General features: G+C 41.9%; 1 protein-coding gene across 1 annotated transcript; it reads left to right on the top strand.

Moving 5' to 3' along the window:
* Positions 1-23,844, top strand: COQ3 (coenzyme Q3, methyltransferase). Its single transcript, XM_048844939.2, has 7 exons — positions 1-155; positions 14,927-15,050; positions 15,521-15,673; positions 15,867-15,966; positions 17,965-18,207; positions 20,014-20,173; positions 22,719-23,844. The coding sequence occupies exons 1-7, from the start codon at positions 50-52 to the stop codon at positions 22,919-22,921; spliced, it is 1,089 nt and encodes a 362-aa protein (XP_048700896.1). The 5' UTR covers positions 1-49; the 3' UTR covers positions 22,922-23,844.
* The last annotated feature ends 1,537 nt before the right edge of the window (positions 23,845-25,381 follow it).

Genomic DNA, 25,381 nt, shown 5'->3' with positions numbered 1-25,381 from the left:
CCGGGTCCCGCTCGGGGCGGAGCTCGGCAGCAGCGCTCTGCCCGGGGCAATGTGGGGCTGCGGCGGGCTGAACAGAGCAGCCCGGGCTCTCGTCGCCCCGCGGGGCCGGAGCAGCGGGGCGGGCCCGCCCGGGAGGAGGCCGGGGGCAGCGGCCGGTGAGTACCTTCTGTGCCCGGCCACAGCCAAGCGGGGCTGGGGCAGGCAGCCCGGGGCGGCGGCATCAGCTGGCTCTGGGTGTTTCCTGCGGGGCCTGCCTGTGGCCCGCGGCGGCCGGGCTACGTGTCCCCCAGCGCTGGGCGCGCCTCCACCGCCGCCAGCCCCCGTGGCTGTGCCGGGGCCAGTAGCGCTCTCCAATGCTTGGCGCGGGCTCCGGAACCGCCGCGGTGCCTCTGCGGCCGGCTTGCGCCATCGGCGTGATTGACAGCGCCCAGGCGCCGCCCGCGCCGCGCTGCCCCAGAGCTGCCATGGGGCGCGCGGGCGGGCGCTTACCCGGGGCCCAGTGCGAACGCGCCGCGGCCGAACTGCCCAGCAGCCCTGGGAGCTGCGGGCGGCTGTGCAAATGTAAACAAACGGTCTCCTGCCCGCCAGCGGATTACCCTGACGGGCCGCGGGTTGCCCACCCTTGCAGGACTGTTCTTGTGGTCACTGGCTTCGATGTGTCACAATACTGTACTTGCAGCCTAAATTGTTATAACATGTACGGAGGAGTCGCTTTTTAGAAACAAATGGAGGGTTGGCCGGTTGGCATGGTGGAAGTTCCACACGGAGTAATAGCTACTTTGCTACAGCCATTTAAACAGGAAAGCTAATTGTCAATGTATTTAGGATGGAACTAATTATATACAATTAAGCTTAGAAGCATTTTATGGGTCGTTTGCTCTATTAAAGCTTGAAGCTGGCAATTTTGAATGGCCCTACTGGTCTGCAAAGGTGGCTTAGAGGAGTAAAGCTCTAAAGAGTACCATCGTCAGGGATTCACAATGTCTGGTCTATGCCCCAGCTTGCGGAGTGATCCCTTTTCTGTGCTGTGCCCTGAGAACTCGCAAAGTTCCAGAAGGGCAGGTCCAGGACCTCCCAGAGTTTGAAACTGGGCCTTTGGGCACCAGTGATCCCTGTTTCTCTCCTCGGCTCCCTGCAGCAAAGCTAGATAAGGCAGACTTCTCTGGGAGACTTGTGTGGTACCCGTTCAGGGCACAGTGCTCCCAATGAGTATTTGCTGCAACACCAGGCATCCTTTCCAAAATAAAATGGTAATTTATTAATCACCTAGCATACAGAATCTGAGAGTCCTTTAATTAGTATAGAGAAACAAAGGTTAAGATAGAGTTGCTCCCTTGAGCCAGGCTGCCATCACCATGCCAACTAAGCCATCTTGGCTCTCTCACTATCTTTTTGTCTTTACAGGCATCTGGGAGTGGGACTATCTGGCTATGTCTACACTTGCAGAGTTTTCACGCTGTCAGTTTCAAGGCTGATAGTGAAAGAAAAGTGCTGGTTTGTGTACTCACTTACTTCCACAGGCATCAGAGTGTGTTTACATTTGCAGCACTTCCATCCTGGATGAGAGCAGTGCACTGAGGGCAGCTATCCCACAGTGCAGCTCTCTCCATTTTGACAATGTGCCTTTTGGGAAGGGGTGAGGGATGATCGCGGGGCATCCTGGGTACCTGCACAGCCTCCTCTCCCCAAACACTGATCAGCTGCAGTAGCTCAGCATTGCTTCAAGCAGGGGATCCTTTGCTCCATGGAGCAGCCATTGTCACCTGGCCCGATGATAAGTGAGCTCTTGCCAAGAAAACAGGAAGGGGAGTTTCAAAGTTCCAGGGGCTTTACAGGGAGAGGGGTGGATGTGTGTTTACTTGGCATCAGATCAGCAGAGCTGCTGGCCAGAGTGGTCACCTAGGCACTGTGGGATATCCTCCAGAGGCTAAAAGCTCTGTAAACAGAGATAATATCTTCACTTGCACATCACTGCAAAAGCATCACCAGTAAGAGTTCTATGCCTCTCGTGGAGTTGGTTTTCTTTTTGTGGTGAAACTTCTGAAGTTTCACTGCAAAAAATCAATGGCAAGTGTAGACACTCCCACGGTTTTTGCTCAAAAAAGGAGACTTTTTCTGCTTTAAATAGCAAGTGTAGACATGCCCTAAGTCTCTCTCGGACACCTCCCCCTCCCCCCTTCCAGGCCAGTTCTTAATGCAACTTCCAAATACCTTTCCTCTTCATTCTTTAGCTGGGGCTTTTGCTCCTCTTCCCTGCCGGGAGGTGAGGGAAAAAATCTCCTTTCTCTTGGTTGTTGATTGCTAGGTGTGAATGGCTCAGCCACTGGGGTTCCCATTGTCTTTCCATAGATATGGGTTGGTTTCAGTCAGTCCTTAGTAACCCATTCCTACAACCCTAGACACGTGTGGCACAGTGCAGAGTCAACCTATGGAATTCATTGACATGGGATGTTATGAAGGCCAAAAGTATAACTGTGTTCAGAATAGGTAGATAAGTTCCTGGAGGATAGGTCCATCAGTAGTTATTAGGCAAGATGGTCAGAGACACAACTCCATGTTTTAGGTGTCCCTAAATGTCTGACTGCCAGAGACTGGAATTGGACGACGGAATGGATCACTTGATAATTACCTTGTTCAGTTCATGCCCTCTGAAGCATCTGCCACCTGCCCCTGTGGGGAGACAGGATACTGAGCTAGATAGACCATTGATCTGACCCAGTATGGCCATTCTTATGTTCCCATGTCCCCTGCTCTGCCCCAAGAGCAGCTTTGTAACCTTTTACACTTCATGCATAGCCATGCAAAACACAGAGGGAAACTGAAGCGCACATAGCAATCATAAAAATATTACCAAAATTCTTACTTCATCACACCATGAAACAGGATAAGCACTTTTCAACTTCACTGGTGGATTTTCCTAAATCAATAACTAAAGGACATAGTTGTAGGTATATATGGTTACATGAAATAAGGGCATAAGCCACCATTAGCAGGAGTAAATATTCATATAATGGTAGTACTGAAGGACCCCAATAGGGTTAATAAATTAAAACTACCAAAATGATTTGCTTTGTATTTTTTAAGCTGGCAGCAAAAAAATCAGTCTAAAGCATTGGTAGGGTGATCTGATTCATAAAAAGAATACCAACAGATCTATGGCCTTTGAACTATGTACTCACTTTATTTGCATTATACATTTCCAGTTGTTTGACAGCACATTTGTGTTTCATTTTATCTACATTAGTTCTGTGTTTTTTTTGTATGCAATGTTGCTGTAGTCATGTTAGTCTCAGGGTATTAGAGAAACAAGGTGGGTGAGGTAATATCTTTTACTGCACCAACTTCTGTCGGTGAGAGAGACAAGCTTTCGAATTTACACAGAGCTCTTCTTCAGGTCTGGGAAACTAACTCAGACACTCTGTGTCAGTTTTCCAGACTTGAAGAGGAGATCCGTGTAAGCTCGAAAGCTTTTCTCTCTTACCAACGGAAGTCCAGTAAAAGATATGACCTCACCCATCTTGTGTCTGTCTGTCTCTCTCTCTCTCTCTCTCTTTTTTTCCTGTCATTTAGTTGCTTTATTTATCACCTGTAAAGTACCTAAGTATTTTCTATAAATAACTTAGTAGTGAGATTCTCCCTTCTCTCCTCAGAAGGGATACAGCACTGTTAGCATGAAACTGACTGTCATGTAAACACATTGGAGCATGTTCATATACATTAATAAAATAAAACAAATAACCCTACCAAAACACTACACTAGCCCACATAATTTTCCCTATGGGGAGAGTATGAGACAGAGCGAACTGCATGTGAACAGATGTTAGTCACATTGCTTAATACGCTGCTGGAAGGCACTCATATTTCAGTGATGAGGGGTGGTATAAGAACTTATATAAGAACAAATTGCTTAAAATAATTGCTCTAATTCTGTTTTGTTACTCAAGTATAAACACACAGACTATGACTTGACGCATGTGTCTAAATGAGAGGTGATAAATAGTTTTTTTAGATACTTCAAGTTTGATGCCCGAAATCGTCTACTACAGGAATAAAACTAGCTATTCCCTTTGTTCTGTATCTGAGTTCTTAATGACAGACTGATGTTTTTGGCAACTTTTCTTTCAATAGTTCTTGGTTTTTCTTTTTTAAAATCTCACTCGCTATTTATTCTTAAAGAGTGGGAAGGTGCGGGGAAGAAGCTATATGCAACATTATGATTGCACAGCTAAAAATTAGGAAATCCAGAAGTTATGGTTGCAGTAGTGATGCTAACTCAGCTGTGTTGCATATCCTGTATGTTTTATAGCAAATACTACAATGTTAAGCTACATATTTAACGAGAACAGTGGGAATAGAAAATGGGTAAAATATTCAGAAGTACCTATATCCCATTTTCAAATGAGATTTAGGAGATAGGTTTCATCAAAAGTCAATGGGATTTCGGTACATAGGTGGTAGGATTTGGTTTAAGACATTCAGATTTAGGAACATATGAGTTGTCATCTTGGATCAGATCCAAGGTACATCTACTACAGTATTGTGTCTCTCACAGGCCAGCACCAGCAGCTTCAGAGGAAAGTGTAAGAATCCTGTAGCAGGCAGATGGTCTGCCTGCACATTGTCTCTTCCTGGCCTTTAATAGCGGAGATCAGTTAAAGACCTGAAGTATGAGGTTTAATATCCCTTCCAAAATGTTTATCATTAATTATAACTGGATATTTTTGATATCCATATAAATGTCCATTACCTTTTGGAATTTTGTTAATTTCTTGGCCTCAATAGCTTCCTGTGGCAATGAGTACCACAGGTGAATGATAGATGTGCAAATGTATTTGCTTTTAACTAGTTTGAATTTTCTACCTTATAATGTCATTGAATGTCCTCTTGTTCTTGTGTTATGAGTCAGGGAAAATGGAAGGGTCCTGATCTACCTACTCTGTATCATTTATTATTTTATAGACTTTTATCATGTTCCCTCTTACTCGCCTCCTTTCTAAGGTAAATAATCACAATCTTCAATCTCTCTTCATATAAGAGTTTTTCCAGGCCTTGGATCATTCTCATAGCCCTCCTCTGAACCCCCTCTAGTTCTGCAGTACCCTTTTAGAGATGGTGTGACATTACTGTACACTGTATTCCAGATGAGATCACTTCACTGATTTATATAAAGGCGTTATAATGATGATGTTTTCTGTATTATTCTCCCTCCCTCCCATTCCTTATGCATCCTACCATCTTGTTTGCTTTTTGTCTGCAGCTGCCCACTGAGCATGGGTTTTCATTGAGCTGTCTACAGTGACATCCAGGTGTCTTTCTTGAGTTGATACAATTAATTTAGAACCCTGTAAGGTGTACAAGTAGTTTATATTTTTTCTCTTCAGTGTGCATGACTCTGCATTTATCAATATTGTCATCATTTGCCTTTGTGTTGCCCATTCACCTAGCTTGTTTGGTCTCTCTGAAGTTCCTCACAGCCCTCTCTGGTCCTGAATAATCTAAGTAATTTTGTCATCTTCACATTTTGCTATCTCACTACTTAGCCTGTGGTTTCAGATCACTAAGAAATATATAGAAGAACACAGAACCTTGAGAGACCCCATTGTTAACCTTCTGCTATGATGAAAATTGTCCATTTAATTCTAGTCTTTGCTTTCTGTCTCCTAGCCAGTTTTTTATTTGATAGTACTTTGACTCTCGCCCCATGACTTTTTAGCTTCTTTAGTAGCTTCTTATGCAGGGCCTTTTTGAAGTCTAAATTCTGTCAATCAGTTTATTGACAAATTCCAAGAATTCTAAGAGATTAGTGAGACATGATTTTCCTTTGCAGAAACTGTGCTTGTTAGACCCAGTCATATAACCTTCCAGGTGTTTTATTCTGTTTTTATCCGCCATTTCAACCAATTTGCCAGATACAGAGGTAAGGTTTACTGGCCTATAATTCCCTGTATCATCCCCCAGCGCCTTTTTAAAATATAGGTACAACATTTGCTACCCTTCAGGCCTCTGAAATAGTGGCTGTTTTTAATGACAGATGGCATATTTTTGTTATTACTTTATACTTAATCTCTTTTAGGACTCTTGGATATAGCATCTAGTCTTGTTGACGTATTGCTTCTTAAATTATCAATTTCTTCTAGCACCTCTTCTTCTGATACTTTAGTCTCTGAGAGTACTTCATCTTTATTACCAGAAAAAAGCAGGTCCAGGATAGACATCTTCCCAATATCCTCACTGGTGAAGACAGATACAAAGAAACTTCCTTATCTTCCTCAATTGTTCCCTTTAATTCCTGGTGATCCAGCAGACCCACTGATTACTTTATAGACTTCCTGCTTCCCCATATGCTTGTTTGTTTTTAACACCTTTAACTATTTGCTTTTCAAAATCCATGTAGGCCTTTCTAATTTTCCTTTAGCATATTGCCTTCTGCAATTTATTTCTCTTTATTCGCTTCATCGAGTCAGATTTCTAAATTTTGAAGGATTTCTGTTTGGCTTAAATAGCTTCTTCAACTTTGCCATTTAGCCATATTGGCTTACTCCTTGCTGGTTCCCTTTTTGTTCATGTCTTTTGAGATGCTTATATTTTTAACATTAGCATATATGCCACCACTACGGATTTTACTTTCTCAGCTTTTAACTTTAGGGCCTTTTTTTGACTAATCTCATTTTATTGAAATCTCCTTTTTTAAAGGTTAGTGTTCTGTATGTTGTCATTTTTCAGTATCCTCCCTATCCTATTGGAAGTTGAACCTTAGTGCTTCATGTTCCCTATGTCTAAATGGGGATCGTACCATTTGTTTCCCAGATATTTTGTGCGATTTCATTAATTGCTGATAAAGCTGAAATCCTTGAATAGAAGGCATGGTAGAAGTACAGTATGATGTTAAGAACTACAGTTTATAAACCTTTATTTTTATCATATTATATTTAATCAGATATATAATCACAGATCTCACTTTGAGATGGATCTCTGTAGTTCTGAATAATACTCAGCAAACCAAAGAAATCTATGCTTGTTAGTAGGTTCTATTCAAAAACAAAAATTTTTGCAAAGCTTAATCTCTTTGATAGTAGATATGTCCACAATTATTTTCTCTATCCTGGCCTATATAATCTAATAATAAATCAATAAGAATATTTTTAGATGTAGTTTAGAGGGAAAGTGGCTCCAAACAAAGTGACCAGTGTAAATATGCCACAGGCTCACTGTTACAGAATGTAAGCTGTACAAAGTGTTTTTTACCTGGGCAACCCATGTGAACAGTATAAGTGAATCCCATTCTACTGGACACTGTGTCCCTTTTTAATGATAATGTACAGAAGTGATTAGAGGGAAGATTGTGTACCTAGTATTTGTACGAATAAATTGTAATTACTCCAGAAGTCTTCAGATGCATCACCATTGTATAGGGCTGATTAATAACAGTAGGGATTCTGAGGTTTATTGATCTGCATGCAGGAGGTATGCTTTGCATCGCATAAAAAGTGAGTCCTGTGATTGTATCCTTTATCCTACCTAATAAGATTCCCTTCTCCCCAGACCCCCTTTAGTCTCTGAAAAAACAAACTGGATTATTGCACAGTATTATGAGGCATTGTCACGCTCTCCATCATCCATTATGCTGTCAGACAAATAATCTGACATGTGGAACAAGTTAAAAAGTCAGGCTGGTGGTAATCAGATATCCCCTGGGTACCGATTATGAGGCATGGCTTTGACTAAGCTATGGATGAGGGTGCATGTGATAGGGAGAGGAGATGAATGGATTGGAAAAGTATGGGGCAGGCTGGGGAGAGGAGGACCACAGTTTCTAAAATGACATGGTGGATTTGGGGTGTGCCACCTTTAAATGTATCAGGGATCAGAGCCCTGTTATGCTAGGCATTGTACATATATGTTAAAAATGGTCCTTGCTCCAAAGAGCTTGCCAACTAAGATCCCAATGTGCAAACACGCACATGCTTAATTTAACTACCGTGAAGTCCCCTTAAAGTCAGTGGGGTTACTTGTGGTAGTAAAGTTAAGCATGTGCATAAGTGTTTGCAATATTGGGGTCTCCACTACAAAGTTTGGTCGATTCAAATTACATATCTATACAGCCACCAAAATGTGTATATTGCATGGCTGTGTGCATTTCTGGTTGCTTGCACTGGTACCCAGAGTCTGTGTGTTGATGTAACAGTAGTGTGAAGTGCAGTGTGTTGATGTAACAGTAGTGTGAAGTGCAGTGTATCCTGGGTAGGTATCCCAGTGTGCCCTGCTGTCTGGTGCAGTGCGTTTTGGGACACTTTCACAGTGCTTTGTGAACTAGTAGCATATATCACCCAGGGATTTCTGGGAGCGAGGGGTCAAGTTCCCACCATGCTAATTTCTCCATCCTATAATACTTTCCATATCCCATAATTTTTGTTCCTTTTTTCAAAATTCTCACAGTCGCTTGGAGTGCTTTTTGGTGTCCGCCATCTGTCTGTCAGAAGCATGGAGCCGGCAGAACTCAGTACAGTTCTCGTCTGCGCTGCTAATACAGGGCACATGATTGTCCGGTATTTTCACAGCTTGAGGGAGTACTGCTGCAATGGGGATTGTGATAAAGACAATGCAGCGTTATTTGAGCACAGTAACTGGATGCTGGTGGACATAGTGAAAAACAATGCCAGGTTGCTGCTGGCATTCCCAGAGCTGCTCTGCATGTTGGAGCACTGTTTCTGGGCCTGAGAAATGAGCATTGGCTGATGAGAATTGCATCATAATGCAGATTTGAGATGATGAGCAGTGGCTACAGAGCTTTCAGATGTGAAAAGCCACATTCCTGGGGCTCTGTGTCGAGCTCACCTCAGCCCTCCGCAACAGGGACACCAAAATGAGAGAAGCATTGTCAAGTGGAGAAGCAAGTGGAGATCACTCTCAGGAAGCTTTTAATACTGGCTTGCTACTGGTCAGTGGGCAATAATTTTGGGTTGGAAAATCCGTAGAGCGGGGCCCATTATGCTCCAACTGTATAAGGCCATAAAACATCTCTTGCTATGCAGGGCTGTGACTCTTGATAATGTGTAGGAAATAGTAGGCAGATTTGCAGTAATGGGGTTCCTGAACTGGACATGGAGCGGGTCCTCAAGGAACCAATTTTGAAGCACTTAGAGGAGAGGAAAGTGATCGAGAACAGTCAGCATGGCAAGTCATGCCTGACTAGTCTAATTGCCTTCTATGACGGGATAACTGGTTCTGTGGATGAGGGGAAAGCAATGGATATGTTGTTCCTTCACTTTAGCAAAGCTTTTGATATGGTCTCCCACAGTATTCTTGCCAGCAAGTTAAAGAAATATGGGCTGGATGAATGGACTATAAGATGGATAGAAAGCTGGCTAGATCATCGAGCTCAACGGGTAGTGATCAATGGGTGATCAATGGCTCCATATCTAGTTGGCAGCTGCTATCAAGTGGAGTGCCCCAAGGGTCAGTCCTGGGGCTGGTTTTGTTCAATATCTTCATTAATGATCTGGAGGATGGCGTGGATTGCACCCGCAGCAAGTTTGCAGATGACACTAAACTGGGAGGAGAGGTAGATGTGCTGGAGGGTAGGGATAGGATACAGAGGGCCCTAGACAAATTAGAGGATTGGGCCAAAAGAAATCTGCTGAGGTTCAACAAGGACAAGTGCAGAGTCCTGCACTTAGGACGGAAGAATACCAGGCACTGCTACAGACTAGGGACTGAATGGCTAGGCAGCAGTTCTGCAGAAAAGGACCTAGGGGTTACAGTGGACGAGAAGCTGGATATGAGTCAATAGTGTGCCCTTGTTGCCAAGAAGGCTAACAGCATTTTGGGCTGTATAAGTAGGAGCATTGCCAGCAGATCGAGGGATGTGATCATTCCCCTCTATTCGGCATTGGTGAGGCCTCATCTGGAGTACTGTGTCCAGTTTTGGTCCCCACACTACAAGAAGGATGTGGAAAAATTGGAAAGAGACCAGCGGAGGGCAACACAAATTATTAGGGGGCTGGAGCACATGACTTATGAGGAGAGGCTGAGGGAACTGGGATTATTTAGTCTGCAGAAGAGAAGAATGAGGGAGGATTTGATAGCTGCTTTCAACTACCTGAAAGGGGTTCCAAAGAGAATGGATCTAGACCAGGGGTCTCAAACTCAAATGACCACGAGGGCCACATGAGGACTAGTGCATTGGCCCGAGGGCCACATCAGTGACACCCTACCCTTGCTGCCCCTGGCCCTGCCCCCACTCCACCCCTTCCATGAGGTCTTGCCCCTTTCCCGCCTCTTTCCTGCCCCTATTCCAACCCCTTCCCTTCAGGGAGCAGTGCGGGGTTCGCGGCGCCACAGGGTAGACAGAGGGGCACGCGGTGTGGGGGTGCGGGGACCTTGGCGGGCTGCATGAAAGAACCCTGCGGGCAGCATGCGGCCCACGGGCCACGTGTTTGAGACCCCTGATCTAGACTGTTCTTAGTGGTAGCAGATGACAGAACAAGGAGTAATGGTCTCAAGTTGCAGTGGGGGAGGTCTAGGTTGGATATTAGGAAAAACTTTTTCACTAGGAGGGTAGTGAAGCACTGGAATGGGTTACCTAGGGAGGTGGTGGAATCTCCTTCCTTAAAAGTTTTTAAGGTCAGGCTTGACAAAGCCCCGGCTGGGATGATTTAGTTGGGTATTGGCCCTGCTTTGAGCGGGGGGTTGGACTAGATGACCTCCTGTGTTCTTTCCAACCCTGATATTCTATGATTCTAACTGCGATAGGGTGATAGACCGCACACACGTCCCTATTTTGGCACCAGCCCACCTTACCACACAGAAAGGGTTACTTTTCTGTGCTTGTGTAGGTGCTAGTGGATCACCAGGTGCACTTCACTGATATCAGTGTGGCTGATCAAGGAAGAACACTGGACTTCTCAAAAAGCTGCAAGCGGGCACATTCTTTCCCAACCGGGAGATTGCCATTGGCGATGTTGAAGTGGCAATAGTGAGTCTGGGGGACCCAACCTACCCCTTGCTTCCCTGGCTCATGAAGCTATACACTGGCCACCTCAGACACCAAGAAAGTTTTAACTACCAGCTCAGCAGGTGCAGAATTACATTAGAATTTGCTTTTGGGAGATCGAAGGGATGCTAGTGGTGTTTACTTACTAGATTGGATCTCAATGAGAGAAACATTCCAATGGTTTCAAAGTAACAGCCATGTTAGTTTGTATTCACAAAAAGAAAAGGAGTACTTGTGGCACTTTAGAGACTAAACAATTTATTTGAGCATAAGCTTTCGTGAGCTACAGCTCACTTCATCGGATGCATACTGTGGAAAGTACAGAAGACGTTTTTATACACACAAACCATGAAAAAATGGGTGATTATCACTACAAAAGGTTTTCTCTCCCCCCACCCCACTCTCCTGATGTATGATACACATTGTAAGGAGAGTGATCACTTTACATAAGCTTATTACCAGCAGGAGAGTGGGGTGGGGGGAGAGAAAACCTTTTGTAGTGATAATCACCCATTTTTTCGTGGTTTGTGTATATAAAAATGTCTTCTGTACTTTCCACAGTATGCATCCGATGAAGTGAGCTGTAGCTCACGAAAGCTTATGCTCAAATAAATTGGTTAGTCTCTAAGGTGCCACAAGTTCTCCTTTTATTTATGTCAAGATATGTAAACGGTAATTCCGTGCAGTCTGTTGTGGCTACATTTATACTGACCTGTGTTTTTACATGTGTATATGTAGCTGTGGTTCTCTTCTTGTTCCTCGGTGTGGAACAGTTGGATTAAGGATGTACACTGTGGTATGTTTAGGTATATTTAGGACTGCAACGTCTGCTCAGTGCGGGATCTTTGGGACTGTCGGTCAACCATGCTCTGTAACATTTGTGTTTGTTACTCGAATAACCCCATTATGTCCTGGTGCATTTCTTTGGTGCCTCCTAGTCCTTTTGCCTGTCCTGCAGCAACTGCTCTCTTCATTCTCGGTTTTCCCCTCTGTTATGTTCTGAAGAGTTCTCCAAGACCTTTGATCATGGTCCAAGGCAATTGTGGCCTGGAGGCTCTTGCAGCACATATACTCCCTAGTCCTCTTTCTTTGCCTCCTGATCAGGGTCAGACGTGGCTTGGGCATGGAGGGGGGACTCCTCAAAACCACCTGATAAAAACAGACTGATACACTTTAGAGTTGCAGTCACAACGAAAAGGGAAAGAGAAGTCTCAAAACTCTCTTTGCATTATTTCCACAAATACCTTAATAAAAAATGCTTATTGACATCTGGGTTTTGGAGCATCTTGGTACAGCATTGCTCTGCAGCTCAAACCCTGATGGGTACGGCCTAGCAGGGGGAGTACAAGGGGGTGTTCTATTGCATGTGGCTTTACAGTTTGGTCCTCTTCCTGGTACAGATATAGGGAAATGGCTGTGACTATTAATGCTATTTTTCATAGGCAATGGTGATTTTGGCTAATATCTCACTCCTGAGGGTCACAAAGGCACAGAGAACATGGCTGCTGATGGCTTCCTTAAGCTGCCTGGGCCTGTGTGGAACTAGCTTGTTTACTGCAATGGTGCCAGCTGAACTCATCACAGAGTGGCATGGGAAGGCGTCTTTATCTCAGAGGAAGAAATAAAGCTACCATCTCTAGAATTCTTCAGGAGAGGATTGCAGAAGATCTCCATGAAAGTTTCATCTGGATCTCTTGAGGATAAAAGACATCCCTATTCTGATGAACATAGTACTCCCCATGACCCCCCTCCTAGCCCAACAAGCCAAAAAAATGAAAAGTGAGCCTGAAGTCTGCCTCTGTTTCTTCCATTGCTACCCGAGCACATGACACTGATCTGATGTGTATTGTATAATCAGACTGCCATACAACCCTTTTTGAAATGTATTTTCTAACATTACACCAGTACAGCTGTCAAGGTTCCTCCCCCACTCTGAACTCTAGGGTACAGATGTGGGGACCTGCATGAAAAACCTCCTAAGCTTATCTTTACCAGCTTAGGTCAAAACTTCCCCAAGGTACAAAATATTACACCCGTTATCCTTGGAATGGCTGCTACCACCACCAAACTAATACTGGTTACTGGGGAAGAGCTGTTTGGACGCGTCCTTCCCCCCAAAATACTTCCCAAAACCTTGCACCCCACTTCCTGGACAAGGTTTGGTAAAAAGCCTCACCAATTTGCCTAGGTGACTACAGACCCAGACCCTTGGATCTTAAGGGCAATGAACAATCCTCCCAACACTTGCACCCCCCCTTTCCTGGGAAATGTTGGATAAAAAGCCTCACCAATTTGCATAGGTGACCACAGACCCAAACCCTTGGATCTGAGAACAATGAAAAAGCATTCAGTTTTTACAAGAAGACTTTTAATAAAAAATAGAAGTAAATAGAAATAAAGAAATCCCCCCTGTAAAATCAGGATGGTAGATATCTTACAGGGTAATTAGATTCAAAAAACATAGAGAACCCCTCTAGGCAAAACCTTAAGTTACAAAAAAGATACACAGACAGAAATAGTTATTCTATTCAGCACAATTCTTTTCTCAGCCATTTAAAGAAATCATAATCTAACACATACCTAGCTAGATTACTTACTAAAAGTTCTAAGACTCCATTCCTGTTCTGTCCCTGGCAAGAAGCAGCATACAGACAGACACAGACCCTTTGTTCCTCTCCCTCCTCCCAGCTTTTGAAAGTATCTTGTCTCCTCATTGGTCATTTTGGTCAGGTGCCAGCGAGGTTACCTTTAGCTTCTTAACCCTTTACAGGTGAGAGGAGCTTTCCCCTGGCCAGGAGGGATTTCAAAGGGGTTTACCCTTCCCTTTATATTTATGACAACAGCAATGAAAAGTTGATCCATTGTTTTAACTTGTGAATGGGACTGGTGTCATTTTAAAATGGGGAATAAAGGTGGCTGGGGGGAGGCGGGAGATGAGGTTTGAGGGAAAGGAAAAGCAAAAAAAAAAAAATTGCAAGGAAAACTGCTCGTACACTTACTCAAATTCCCTTCCCCTTTGGCAGTGGATTCATCTGTGCTCACCTGGTGAGACTGGCTAGACTCCTGCACAGTTTTAGACTGTTCCTAGATTGTGGCATGGTTTGAGTTCCCTGCCATGTCTCTCTCCCTGCTGTTCATGGCAGGCATCTCCTTCTCTGGCTCTTCCACAGTCACTATCCTGAACACCATAGTCAAGTCCTGGAATTGACACCACTAGGTCGATGGAAGAATTCTCCCGTTAACCTAGCAGTGGCCTCTCGAGGAGCTGGATTAACTACAGTGACGGAAACCCCCTTCACTATGGTGCCTACAGACGCACAGCTGCCGCACCATAGCTGTACCACTCGAGCATCTACAGTGTAGACAGACTCTAAGAGCTGTACTGTCTTAGTGCAAAGGCAAGAGTCAGCTTCTGTTTTTAGCACACTCTTAGATCACTTGATTAGATCATAAGAAATGCATTCTTCCTTAACTTTCCTGTGAAGTCTTAAAGTAATTCTTGTTTTAAGGTTGTAAATTGATTTAAATGCTTATTGTAGTAATTGGCAAACCAGATACATTGAACCATGGATCTGTTAATTGAATTTCAATTGTAATCTTAATTTGATTGTTGGATTGTGTTCTATTTGATTAGTTCAGGGAAATTAGAAGTAAATCAGTGATATATTTGCTTAGCTTTGTATTTGTTTGCGTATTCTTTTCATAAATCCATAACAACAGGGGACTGGTTTCTCTCTCAAAACTTTTGTGTGAGAGAACAATGTATTCACAGGTAAAGGTAAATACATTGATTAGCTCCTGGACACATATTTTAATTATTTAAACTTATGACCACTACATAGTGTTTCAAACCAATCTGACAAACAGATCTTTTATCTCTGAATGATCATAAAGCTAATGATTTCCATTGCACTGATTTTGTTATATATGCAGGTGACCATTATGGTCAGGCTTTTCAGAGAGGCCCCGGGGGCTTCAGTGAGAACTACAGCTGGAAAATGCAGTTGACATCCAACAGTACAAGGTTTGTCTGTCTGACTGAAACGAAAAGCAGCATGTAAGTACAGTAGCTAATCAAATTATCCATTACGTTATCCTTTACTGTATAAAAATGAGCTTAATGATGTTTGATGACAACTTGATGATGATCTGATAAACTCTTCTGAAAGATCAGAATTGATTTTTTCAGATAATTTTTGCTCTTCCTTTTTATTGTTACTGTACATAAATACATACTACTAAGTTTAAAAAATCCCCTACATGATGTACATTAAATAATCTATTTTATGCTCAGAGTTATCAGTAATTCAGTGTGACGTTAAATGATCTTAACTAAGTTAAAAGGAGAGATTTTAGATTCTAGGCAGCGAGATAAATTGAATTAAAAGTGCTTTCTCTGGCTTTGTTCCTCCTCCCACCTTGAAGGAAATATTTTCCCCTCCTCTTAACCCAACTTTTTGTTTCAGTCACATGTTTTGGTGCCAGGTATTCATGTTTATGACATGATGTTTGGCTTTCATTGTTTAGGTCTGCTATGAAGAGGCTATACAGTACTTCACACACGACAGTGGATTCAAAAGAGATGAAAAAATTCCAGCTTTTGGCACATAGATGGTGGGATGAACAAGGAGAATATTCCATCTTGCATTCTCTGAATGATATTAGAGTGCCATTTATTAGGTACAGTTTTGGAATTACTTTTGCTGCGTAATGCTATTTCTAAGCATCCATCTAAAAACAGTGTAAAATAATTAGACAGGAAAATGAGACATAACTTGTTGAACAATTATAGTTACTTAACACAAATTTTAAAGAAACATTTCATTTAAACCATTTTGTATCTTTGTGCTTATTTATGTTCACTTTATTTCAGAGATACTCTATTGAACATGAGTAGTGATCATCAGTTGGGAAGCCCTCTGTCCAGTGTAAAGATTCTAGATGTTGGCTGTGGTGGTGGATTGTTAAGTGAAGTAAGAAACACAGTTTGTTGTTCCTGCCTCTCTAGCTAAGGCGCATATAAAGACTTTGAAAGGTGTTTGTTTAACTCCTAAATCTCAGATGAGGAGGAGTAGCCCCCGGCCCTTTTCTGCCGTATTGGTACATTGATAAATGCATGTTTTGGAGTGCAGTAAATTCTGCAAACCACATTTAGTATTTGGGTTAAAAAAAGTACACGCAATGTTTTGTTATAATTAACTGAGGTTCATCAAGAAAAGAGAAACGAAAGGAAGAGGTGCTAAAACTTTATGGTTAACCAACAAACAGATTATTCAAATATTGTCACAAACAGCAAAATATCATCAGTCCTTTCTAGTATTCCTTTGGAAAGTCATTAGAAAATAACTTTTATTTGTATTGGGTGGTGGGGGGAGGTTAGTAAAAGATCGCTTTTTATCATGACCACTCTTGTTAATGAAGTAACATGTTTTCCATTATAACCTATTTTCACATGCCTGACACTTTTGAAACTTCTGGGCTTAAATTTTCCATATTGGGCAAAGTTCTCATCTCTGACCTTGCCTCTTGACACCACCTAATAGTACTGGGGCTGTACAAAGGGGCCCTAAAAGCCCTGTATCTGGCATAAGGAGGATTCCTGTGGTGCAGGGGGCAGCCGTATATACAAGGTTTACAGTTTGGTTCAATGACTCTCAGCACCCCCAGTATAAAAATTGTTCCAGCACCCCTGGTTGAGGGTGGGAGTGTAACACACAGATTCTGGTCAGCGCTGTGTCTCATAGGGCTGCTCTAATTTAGACTGTCTAAGTTACGCTGGGGACCTCTCTAGCCCCCAGAGCAGCCCAAGATCTTTTGAAGCTTTTAAGTTCAGAGGTGTAGCACAGACGCTCACCCTGGCTCTCTGCACAAAGGTGGGTCTCTCTCTTCCCCCCCGATTTCTGGTAGCTAGACGTAAATCCTTTTTAACTGCGAGAGAGTGAAAAATGTGTATCTTTACCCTGTTATAAAACAATTCCTCCTTCCCTCACCTCCTACCCTCCAAATACATGAGCCAGCTAGAGCAAAAACTACTGAAGTGGAAACTTGGTATAGTCTTAATTCTCATTGATGATTAGTACCTTTGCTTGATTTTTGAAAAATAAAACAAATGGTTTCTGTTTTATAGATTTATGACTGCTTGAAAATTGTACATGAACATTAGAAAATTTTGCGGGTGTGTGCTTAAGGGTGGATATACTGTGCATATGTGTCCATCTAGTTAAGTTCTCACTGGCTGGTTCAAAGTACTTACAAGCTCCACACACTGAATGACTATGGACGAGTAGCTCTCTCACTCTGCTGGTAAAGCCAGTGGAGTTTGTAACTTTCACAAGCTTAATAACTAGAGAATTTAGAGTTCCAATAACATAAAGTTATTGGTTGTGTTGCACAAAGTATTCCAGTTTCAAAAGAGACATCAACCTCTGAGAAAGAACGTACTTAAAATATTTCAGTGACAGTCAAGACTGATACTTTCCGAGTAAACATCTGAGTATTCAGCTTTCAGCATTGAGCAGGTATCATAGATAATCATTTGTAGAGTAACCATTAAAAAGACACGTGGATTCACCATTTCAGTAAGGAGTGACCATACGTGTAGGTTCAAAAACCTAAGGGAGAAAAATGGTGTCTCTGTGATAGTTGCAGTGGAGAAAATCTGCACATGTGGCAAAGTGGACAAAGAAAAATTATTTAAAAAACAGATGTAAAAGAATCACTATCTTCTATTTGACAATATTAGTTTTTAAAAGAATAGAAAATCTGAAATGTGTTTTGTGCTTTCTCTGTCTAATAAACTTTTAAAAATGCTGCAGATCAAAAGCCACCCTTGTTTGTCTCACCGTTCTAATGATGATTACTGCAAGATTTTTTTGTGACTTTGACATTAGATTCTGTTAGTTTACACAGAGCCTTATGCTTACGCTGATTGTTTTAATGCAGCGAATAAACAACACTGTATGTATCATTAGCCTCTAGGTAGACTGGGAGCTTCAGTTACTGGAATTGATCCTCTGGAGGACAACATTAGAACAGCAGAACAGCACAAGTCATTTGATCCAGTCCTAGCCAAGAGAATACAGTACAAACCGTGTTCACTGGAGGATATTGCAGAAGAGGCTACAGAAACCTTTGATGTAATGGTTGCTTCTGAAGTAGTGGAGCATGTGGCTGACCTAGAAACATTTATCAAGTACTGCTATCAAGTGTTAAAAGTAAGTGTTTGTTTTAATTGTAGGAAATGTTTGTTCCTTCCTTCTTTAATGAAGGTTTTATTTAAAAAGTTAATCAGAGCACATGTAGATCCCAAAGGCCTCTGTGACATCATCACTTAATATTGCAGTAGTACCATGACTCCCATTAGGTTGTACAAGGAAGTACAAGGTCAAAACCTAATGAAAAGTTCTTACAGCCTGATTTTCCACTGGTGGAGGAAGATCTAATAGCTATGTTGATGGTGTCTACAAATATGATTTAACTGTGCACTGAAGTTCTGTCTGCAGTTAAACTTCTGTCTCACGGCATCTTATTCCAACTCAGCATTAAAAGTCAGATGTATTCCTGGATTGCTTTAAAGAGTGCCATGTTTACATTTAGATGTGCTTAGGATTTATTTTATTTTTTCTAGTATTCTTGTTTCTGGTTAGTAGAGGATGACGGTAGGCCCAGTGTGCAGTCTGAGACTCTTCTTTACTTCACAGCCTTGTCAAACTACTCATGCAGGGAACATAGTTTATCTGAATAGGAACCATCGCTCCCTTCTGTCTAATTTCTCATGCCCCTATCATTCTTTTTCTACCAGTGCATAGAACCACTAATATTACTTTTGTTCTTTGAAAGTGTTTACGTTAGGACATACAGAGACTCAATTAAACAAAATTTTATCTAGAAGTATATGAATTGTGTAATGGTATCTCATATTTTGCAATTTATGCTGCTGTACATTATGAAGATTTGCTGGTGACTTAGTGTTATGGCCAAATTCCAGCATGGGGAATTAGTCTACCTACCTACCTAAATAATGCCTATAGTTTCAGTGGGATAAACTAAGTCTTCACTTCTTGTCCAGAACTGCTGTGTAGTGTAACATTGTTGCAGCTGTTAAACAGCACCTGTGTTGTGCTTCACAAATTGCTGCTTGTCAGTGGGTAAAGTGATCTTTCTGTACAATCTGTAAACCGTTTTAAGGTCTTTGAGGATGAACTATGCAATATAGGTTTATTAATGTGCTTATTTTTACAAGAATGCGGAATATATATGAATTGAAATAGCAAGTCAGCCAGTCACGACGCAGCTCACTTCACGATGGCACAAAAGAAAGCCCCCCAAAATGAGCGCTGATTGGCTGCACTATCCGTTTGGCTGCCCTCTGAGCAAACAAGCATTTCCATTAGTAAGTGCCCCACTGATCACACTCGCTGTAGGAGAAATATCCTTGGGCAGTTTTTGCTCTATGGATTTGTGGTGTGGTCAGCAGCCACAGTTAGGTATGAAAATAGCCCAAACTAATCTGCTTGCAGTTGCCATGGAGAAGGGTGTGTATGTTTGTTTAATTTAAATTGAAGTTTAATAAATAAGACCGGATATTGTCTTGTGTTTACTACACACATTCTTATACTTGTAATTCATTCTCTTCTCGGGCATCATTTGCATGTATTGTTTTATAATTTAATTAGGTGTTATCCTTGATTAGCATAGACATTTCTGGGCATGGCTGTTCTTTTTTAATGATCCAAAACCTTGATGATGTTGAGTGTTGGTTAAATGCTGAAAAGACTCAGTCTTCACAAAAAAAAATCACATCCTGATTTTTCTATCCCCTGCAGTTGTCTTAAAACATTTATGTCCATGTATCAGTGAAAGTAGCTTTCATTCCTGCAGCTCCTGGCTTCTAAATGGACACATTCTGTACTTGAAATTCAAAAATGATTAGTCTTGTACTTTTTCATGTGAAAGGTCCTCACACTTTTTGTTTAGTTAAATGTACTGCTAATTGAATATTGTTTTAATATTTTTATTAGCCTGGAGGCTCGTTATTCATTACTACAATCAACAAAACACAGTTGTCCTATATCTTGGGGATTGTAGTTGCAGAGAAAATAATGGGCATTGTACCAGAAGGTACTCATGACTGGGAGAAGTTTATTTCACCTGAAGAGCTAGAATGTCTGCTCGACTCAAGTAAGTGTCAAATAGAATGACGGGAGTGAATAGAGAGATCCAGGTGTTACTGATTATAATGGCAACTGTCTGGGGACTAGATAGCTAGGATGATTGGTAACCTTGAAGTGAAGAGTTCTGTGCTCCTGTTAGCAGCTCAGATTTGGCGTAGGTCAAGCATAGCTAAAAGGCATTACCACATACTGGCTGTTCAGGTGAGTATGTAGAGTTGATGATTTCAGTTCAACTCCAAGCGTACAGAGGTCACTTAAACAAAACCACCGTCACAGCTAGCCTCCTTGTTGATAGCCAAAGCATCAAAAGATGCAAATTCTTGGACTCTTTTTGGAGACAATAGTGTTTCGTTTCTAAGGGTGAGTCCTCTAGATCAGGGTTGAGACACTTGATGAGCTAGTGTCCAAAGGTTGCACTGCTGCTGCACTGTATAAACCAAGGGCTTTTGTCGTCTTCATCTTTCATTAGCCTTATATTTATTAAAACATTTCATTTAAAAACTGTCTGAAGTTGAAAGCTGACCACAGACTTTCCAATAAAACTTGAAAGAGTGTATTATGGTGTCTGGATCAAAATACTAAGTCACACCAATGATCCCAGTTTGGTTGCTTTCCTAAAAGACTGATTTCTGAGGTGTTGGGTTTTTCCCTCAGACGCTCCTTCTCTACAGAAAGTTAAAAATAAAACAATAACCCACCAGCAAGCACCTCACTTTTCCTGTAACTCGCTGTAAACAAGCTGGTGCCTGAACTCAATTTTTTATCTTTTATCCTGCTGAGTCTGAGATGATGCAGCATCATATGATGAACCTAAGGGATATTAAGAAGGGAGCATAAAATTTCTCTTTATTCACACCGTTTCCTTGATCCATGTTCTTCTTGCCTTATTTTTTTCATTCATAGCTAAATCTCCAGTGTCTTCCATAGATATTGTGACAGGTTGGCTCACAGAACCCCCCTTGGGAACTGCCAACTGATGTGCCAAGACTACTACTGCTCCTGCTTTCCTGCCCTGTCAGCTTAGGACTTCAGTACCCTGCCTGGTTTGAGCCAGACTCGCTAGCCTGCTGCAAACCCAGACCCAGGTCTGAACCATGCCCCCTAACAGCTGTAGGCTTAACTGAAAGCAGCTTACCAGAAGTGTTCCTGTCCTTAACACTCAGATGCCAACTCCCAGTGGGGTCCAAACTCTAAATAAATCCGTTTTAACCTGTATAAAGCTTATACAGGGTAAACTCATAAATTGTTCACCCTCTATAACACTGATAGAGAGATATGCACAGCTGTTTCTCCCCCTCCCCACCGCCCGGTATTAATACATACTCTGTGTTAATTAATAAGTAAAAAGTGATTTTATTAAATACAGAAAGTAGGATTTAAGTGGTTCCAAGTAGTAACAGACAGAACAAAGTGAATTACGAAGCAAAATAAAATAAAACACGCAAGTCTATGTCTAGTACAGTAATAAAACTGAATACAGATAAAAACCTCACCAGTTCCAAAAAGAAAAGGAGTACTTGTGGCACCTTAGAGACTAACAAATTTATTTGAGCATAAGCTTTCGTGAGCTACAGCTCACTGCATCATCGGATGCAGTGAGCTGTAGCTCACGAAAGCTTATGCTCAAATAAATTTGTTAGTCTCTAAGGTGCCACAAGTACTCCTTTTCTTTTTGTGAAGACAGATTAACACGGCTGCTACTCTGAAACCTGTCACCAGTTCCAGTAAGCTTTCTTTTACAGACTAATCTCCTTCTAGTCTGCGTCCAGCAATCACTCACACCCCCTGTAGTTACTGTCCTTTGTTCCAGTTTCTTTCAGGTGTCTTTGGGGGTAGAGAGGCTCTCTTTTTAGCCAGCTGACGACAAAATGGAGGGGTCTCCCTGGGGTTTAAATAGACTTTCTCTTGTGGGTAGAGACCCCCTCCTCTCTCCTGTGCAAAGTCCAGCTACAAAATGGAGTTTTGGAGTCACCTTGTCCAAGCATGATTGAGTTCCTTACCGGCCAAGCCACGTTCCTGGGAAAGCCCAGATGTGGATTGGCGTCTCCAGGTTCATTGTTGGCTTAAGGGCTCTTGATTGGGCACTTACTGAGAATAGTCTTTTCTCAGGAAGCTGACCAACTGCTTCATTAAAACCTACTCAGAATCAAACAAGTATACAGCCAATGTTCATAACTTCAAATACAAAAATGATACATGCATACAAGTAGGATTAATAGATCCAGTAGATCATAGCCTCTACAGAGATATGTTACATGGCACATGTAGCATAAAACATATTCCAGTTATGTCATATATACATTCATAAGCATATCTCCATAAAGCCTTATGGGGGGCGCCGTCACAGGTATATTCAGTTTATCAGTTTTGAAGTGGATGACCTGAATCTGCAAAACTTGAGCAACTATAAATATGCTTCTGATGACTCAGTGTTGTTGCTCTAAAGCTCAGTGGAAGAATGTATATTTAGAACTTGCTATTTTTTTAGAGCTTGATGTTTTATTGACTTAGAATGTATGAGGATCGCCATCTTTTTTCCCTTTCTTTTACAGATGGCTTTTTAGTCAAGACAGTGAATGGAATGTCATACAACCCCTTCTCAGGGTCCTGGAGTTGGACTGAAAGCACTAGCATTAACTATGCGGTGCATGCCATGAAAACTAGGGTAAAAGAACAATCAAATTCAAGAGAGCCACCTTCAGAGACAGATAAGGAGGAGCACCTAGCCGAAGCTAATGCCAGCACAACTGTCTGAGACACGGTAGTAGGCAAGCAGCAAGGAGTTGAAGGAAGATTTGCATAAATGGTTGTAATAAAACTGTTCGTTTGCAACAAGTCTGCTGTTCATATAAATGGCAGTTAAGATGTTTTTGCCAATCTGTTTCAGTGTAGTCTGGGGGGAGAACAATTGTTTATTCTCTCAGGAATCATGTAGGATTAAGATGGGAAAGTTTTTGGAGAGCTCTTTTATGAGAAAATAATTTCAAACCTTCAGATTATTCTGTCAGTATTTGTGTACGATGGCTTTTACAGTCCGACCAAGAAAACACAAGTTTCAACAGGACTCCAGAGAGTAATGGGTTGATGCTGAGTTCAATGTGGAGTCACTTTTAAAAACGCAATACACTGTGTAAATAGAAGGATTTAAGCAGTTTTTAAATTAAACTACCCAAGTGCGCTGTTCAGAAACTTGTTTCTGTATTTAATTAATTGTTAAAACACCAAAACCCTCTTTTCCTCCTTCCGTTCTGGATATTCCAACTGTGGGAAAAGAAGGGACGGGTAGTGACATAGGAGCTCCTGCTCTGTCTCCGCGCCACTGGTGTGAGCCGTCCATGGCTGGTTACACTAGTACTGCAGTCTGGTTCAGCGATGGCAACACCACACTTGGGAATCTGGTCTCTGAATGTCAACCTGTCTCACCCTCCAAAAATGGGACCTGTTACCAGGTCCTTCATATTTAAGTAAAATCGTCACAATTTAAACAGTCACTTTTGTAGCATAAAGCAGCAGTTATCAGGCCATCAGTTCGTTTACAATCTGTTATAGAATCTAAATTATGTGAGTGGCACAATCCTTTACCTACTTCACTGAGCTGATAGGAGGTGTTCTTGGTAAAAAGCTATTCTGCTCTGAAATGTGAGTCTCTAAATAAAATGGTGTTGCATGTGTCCATGATCATCTGTCTCCAATTTTATTTTTATCAGATGTGCTCAGTTTACACATAAAGAGATGGGGTTGTTTTATTTTCCTAACTGCAGCCCTGCAAACTCAGCCTGGGATCTGAAAGTCAGCTGGGTTCTCTCTTTGTCGTGCATCATCCCTTTAAAAGGTTCAGCAGCTCAAATTAACCTCTCTGCTTTGTGTAGTTCCCTTGCCTTCTCTGGCCTTGCACAAATGCAACTGGCCTTGTAATTGGAATTTAGTAGATGATTTGATGCACAAAATATATAGAATCCAGTTTGATTAATCTATTTTTGGCTTTTGATTAATCTATTTTTGGAATTGTCAGAAATTAATAGATTTTTTTTTTTAAAGCCAGAAGCAACTGGTATGGTCATCTAGTCTGACTATATGCATAACAGGCCATAGAACTACACCCATCAATTTTGGCATCCAGCCCATAATTTCTCTTTGAGCTATAGCATTGCTTTTAGAAAGATGTCCAGTCTCAATTTAAAGGCTTCAGGTAATTGAGAATCCACCATGGCCCCAGGTAAGTTGTTCTAGTGGTTAATTGTCATAATTATACAAATTTTCACCTTATTTGTAGTCAAATTTGTCTGTCTCATATTACAACAATGGGATCTCATGCCTTTTTCTCCTTGATTGAAGAGCCCTTTACTATCAGAAATATCTCCCCCATGCAGGTACTTATAGTTTGTTATTAAGTCGTCACCTGTTCGCTTTCTCTTGGATAAACTAAATAGACCGAGGTTCTTCAGCCATTCACTTAAAGGCATTTCTTCCCAGACCTCAAATAACTCTTGTAATTCTCTTCTGAACCCTTTCTCATGTTCCAGCATTCTTTGTGAAGAGTGGCCACCAGAGTTGGACAACAGTATTCCAGTAATGAGTCTCACTTATGCTATATGGGGAGGTAATACATCTTCTTACTCCTACTTGATGTTATTCTACTTCACATCCAAGGGTTGCATTGCTCTCTTATCTATAGCATTGCACTGAGAGCTCATGTTTCATTGATTATCCACCATGACTTCCAATTCCTTTTCAGTATCTCTGCATTCTAGGATACTGAATGTAGGATCTTATGTGACTTACATTCTTTGTTCTAGATGTATGGCTTTGCGTTATGCTGTGTTAAAATATAGTGTTTAAGCGAGGCTGCCTTACCAAGTGATCCAGGTTGGTCTGTGTAAGTGACCTGTCCCCATCAAAATTTACCATATGATGGGGTGTACAAACCCCACATTAGAACTGAAGGGCAAGTCTGGACCACCCTAGATGACCCTCCCTAGCCACACCTGCAGACCATGGTCCAGATGGAGCTGGAACTTAAAAGGAAGCCACACAGCTCAGAAAGGGGCCTGACAAGGCAGGGAGAGGAAGCTGCCCTGGGAACTCCTTAGAAGGGACTCTGCAGCAGCCTTATCTTGGGAAAGAAGGGTCTGCCTGCTGGGCCCAGACTGACTGAAGGTGCAGTTAGTATTTTTTTCTATTATCATTTCACTACAGGCTGCAAAACTTGGACGAT

The sequence above is a fragment of the Caretta caretta genome, chromosome 3 (assembly GCF_965140235.1).
Source record: "Caretta caretta isolate rCarCar2 chromosome 3, rCarCar1.hap1, whole genome shotgun sequence".
NCBI classification, from domain to species: domain Eukaryota; kingdom Metazoa; phylum Chordata; order Testudines; family Cheloniidae; genus Caretta; species Caretta caretta.
The sequence above is the reverse complement of the archived record's forward strand: the minus strand, read 5'-3'. Positions and strand labels throughout refer to the sequence as shown.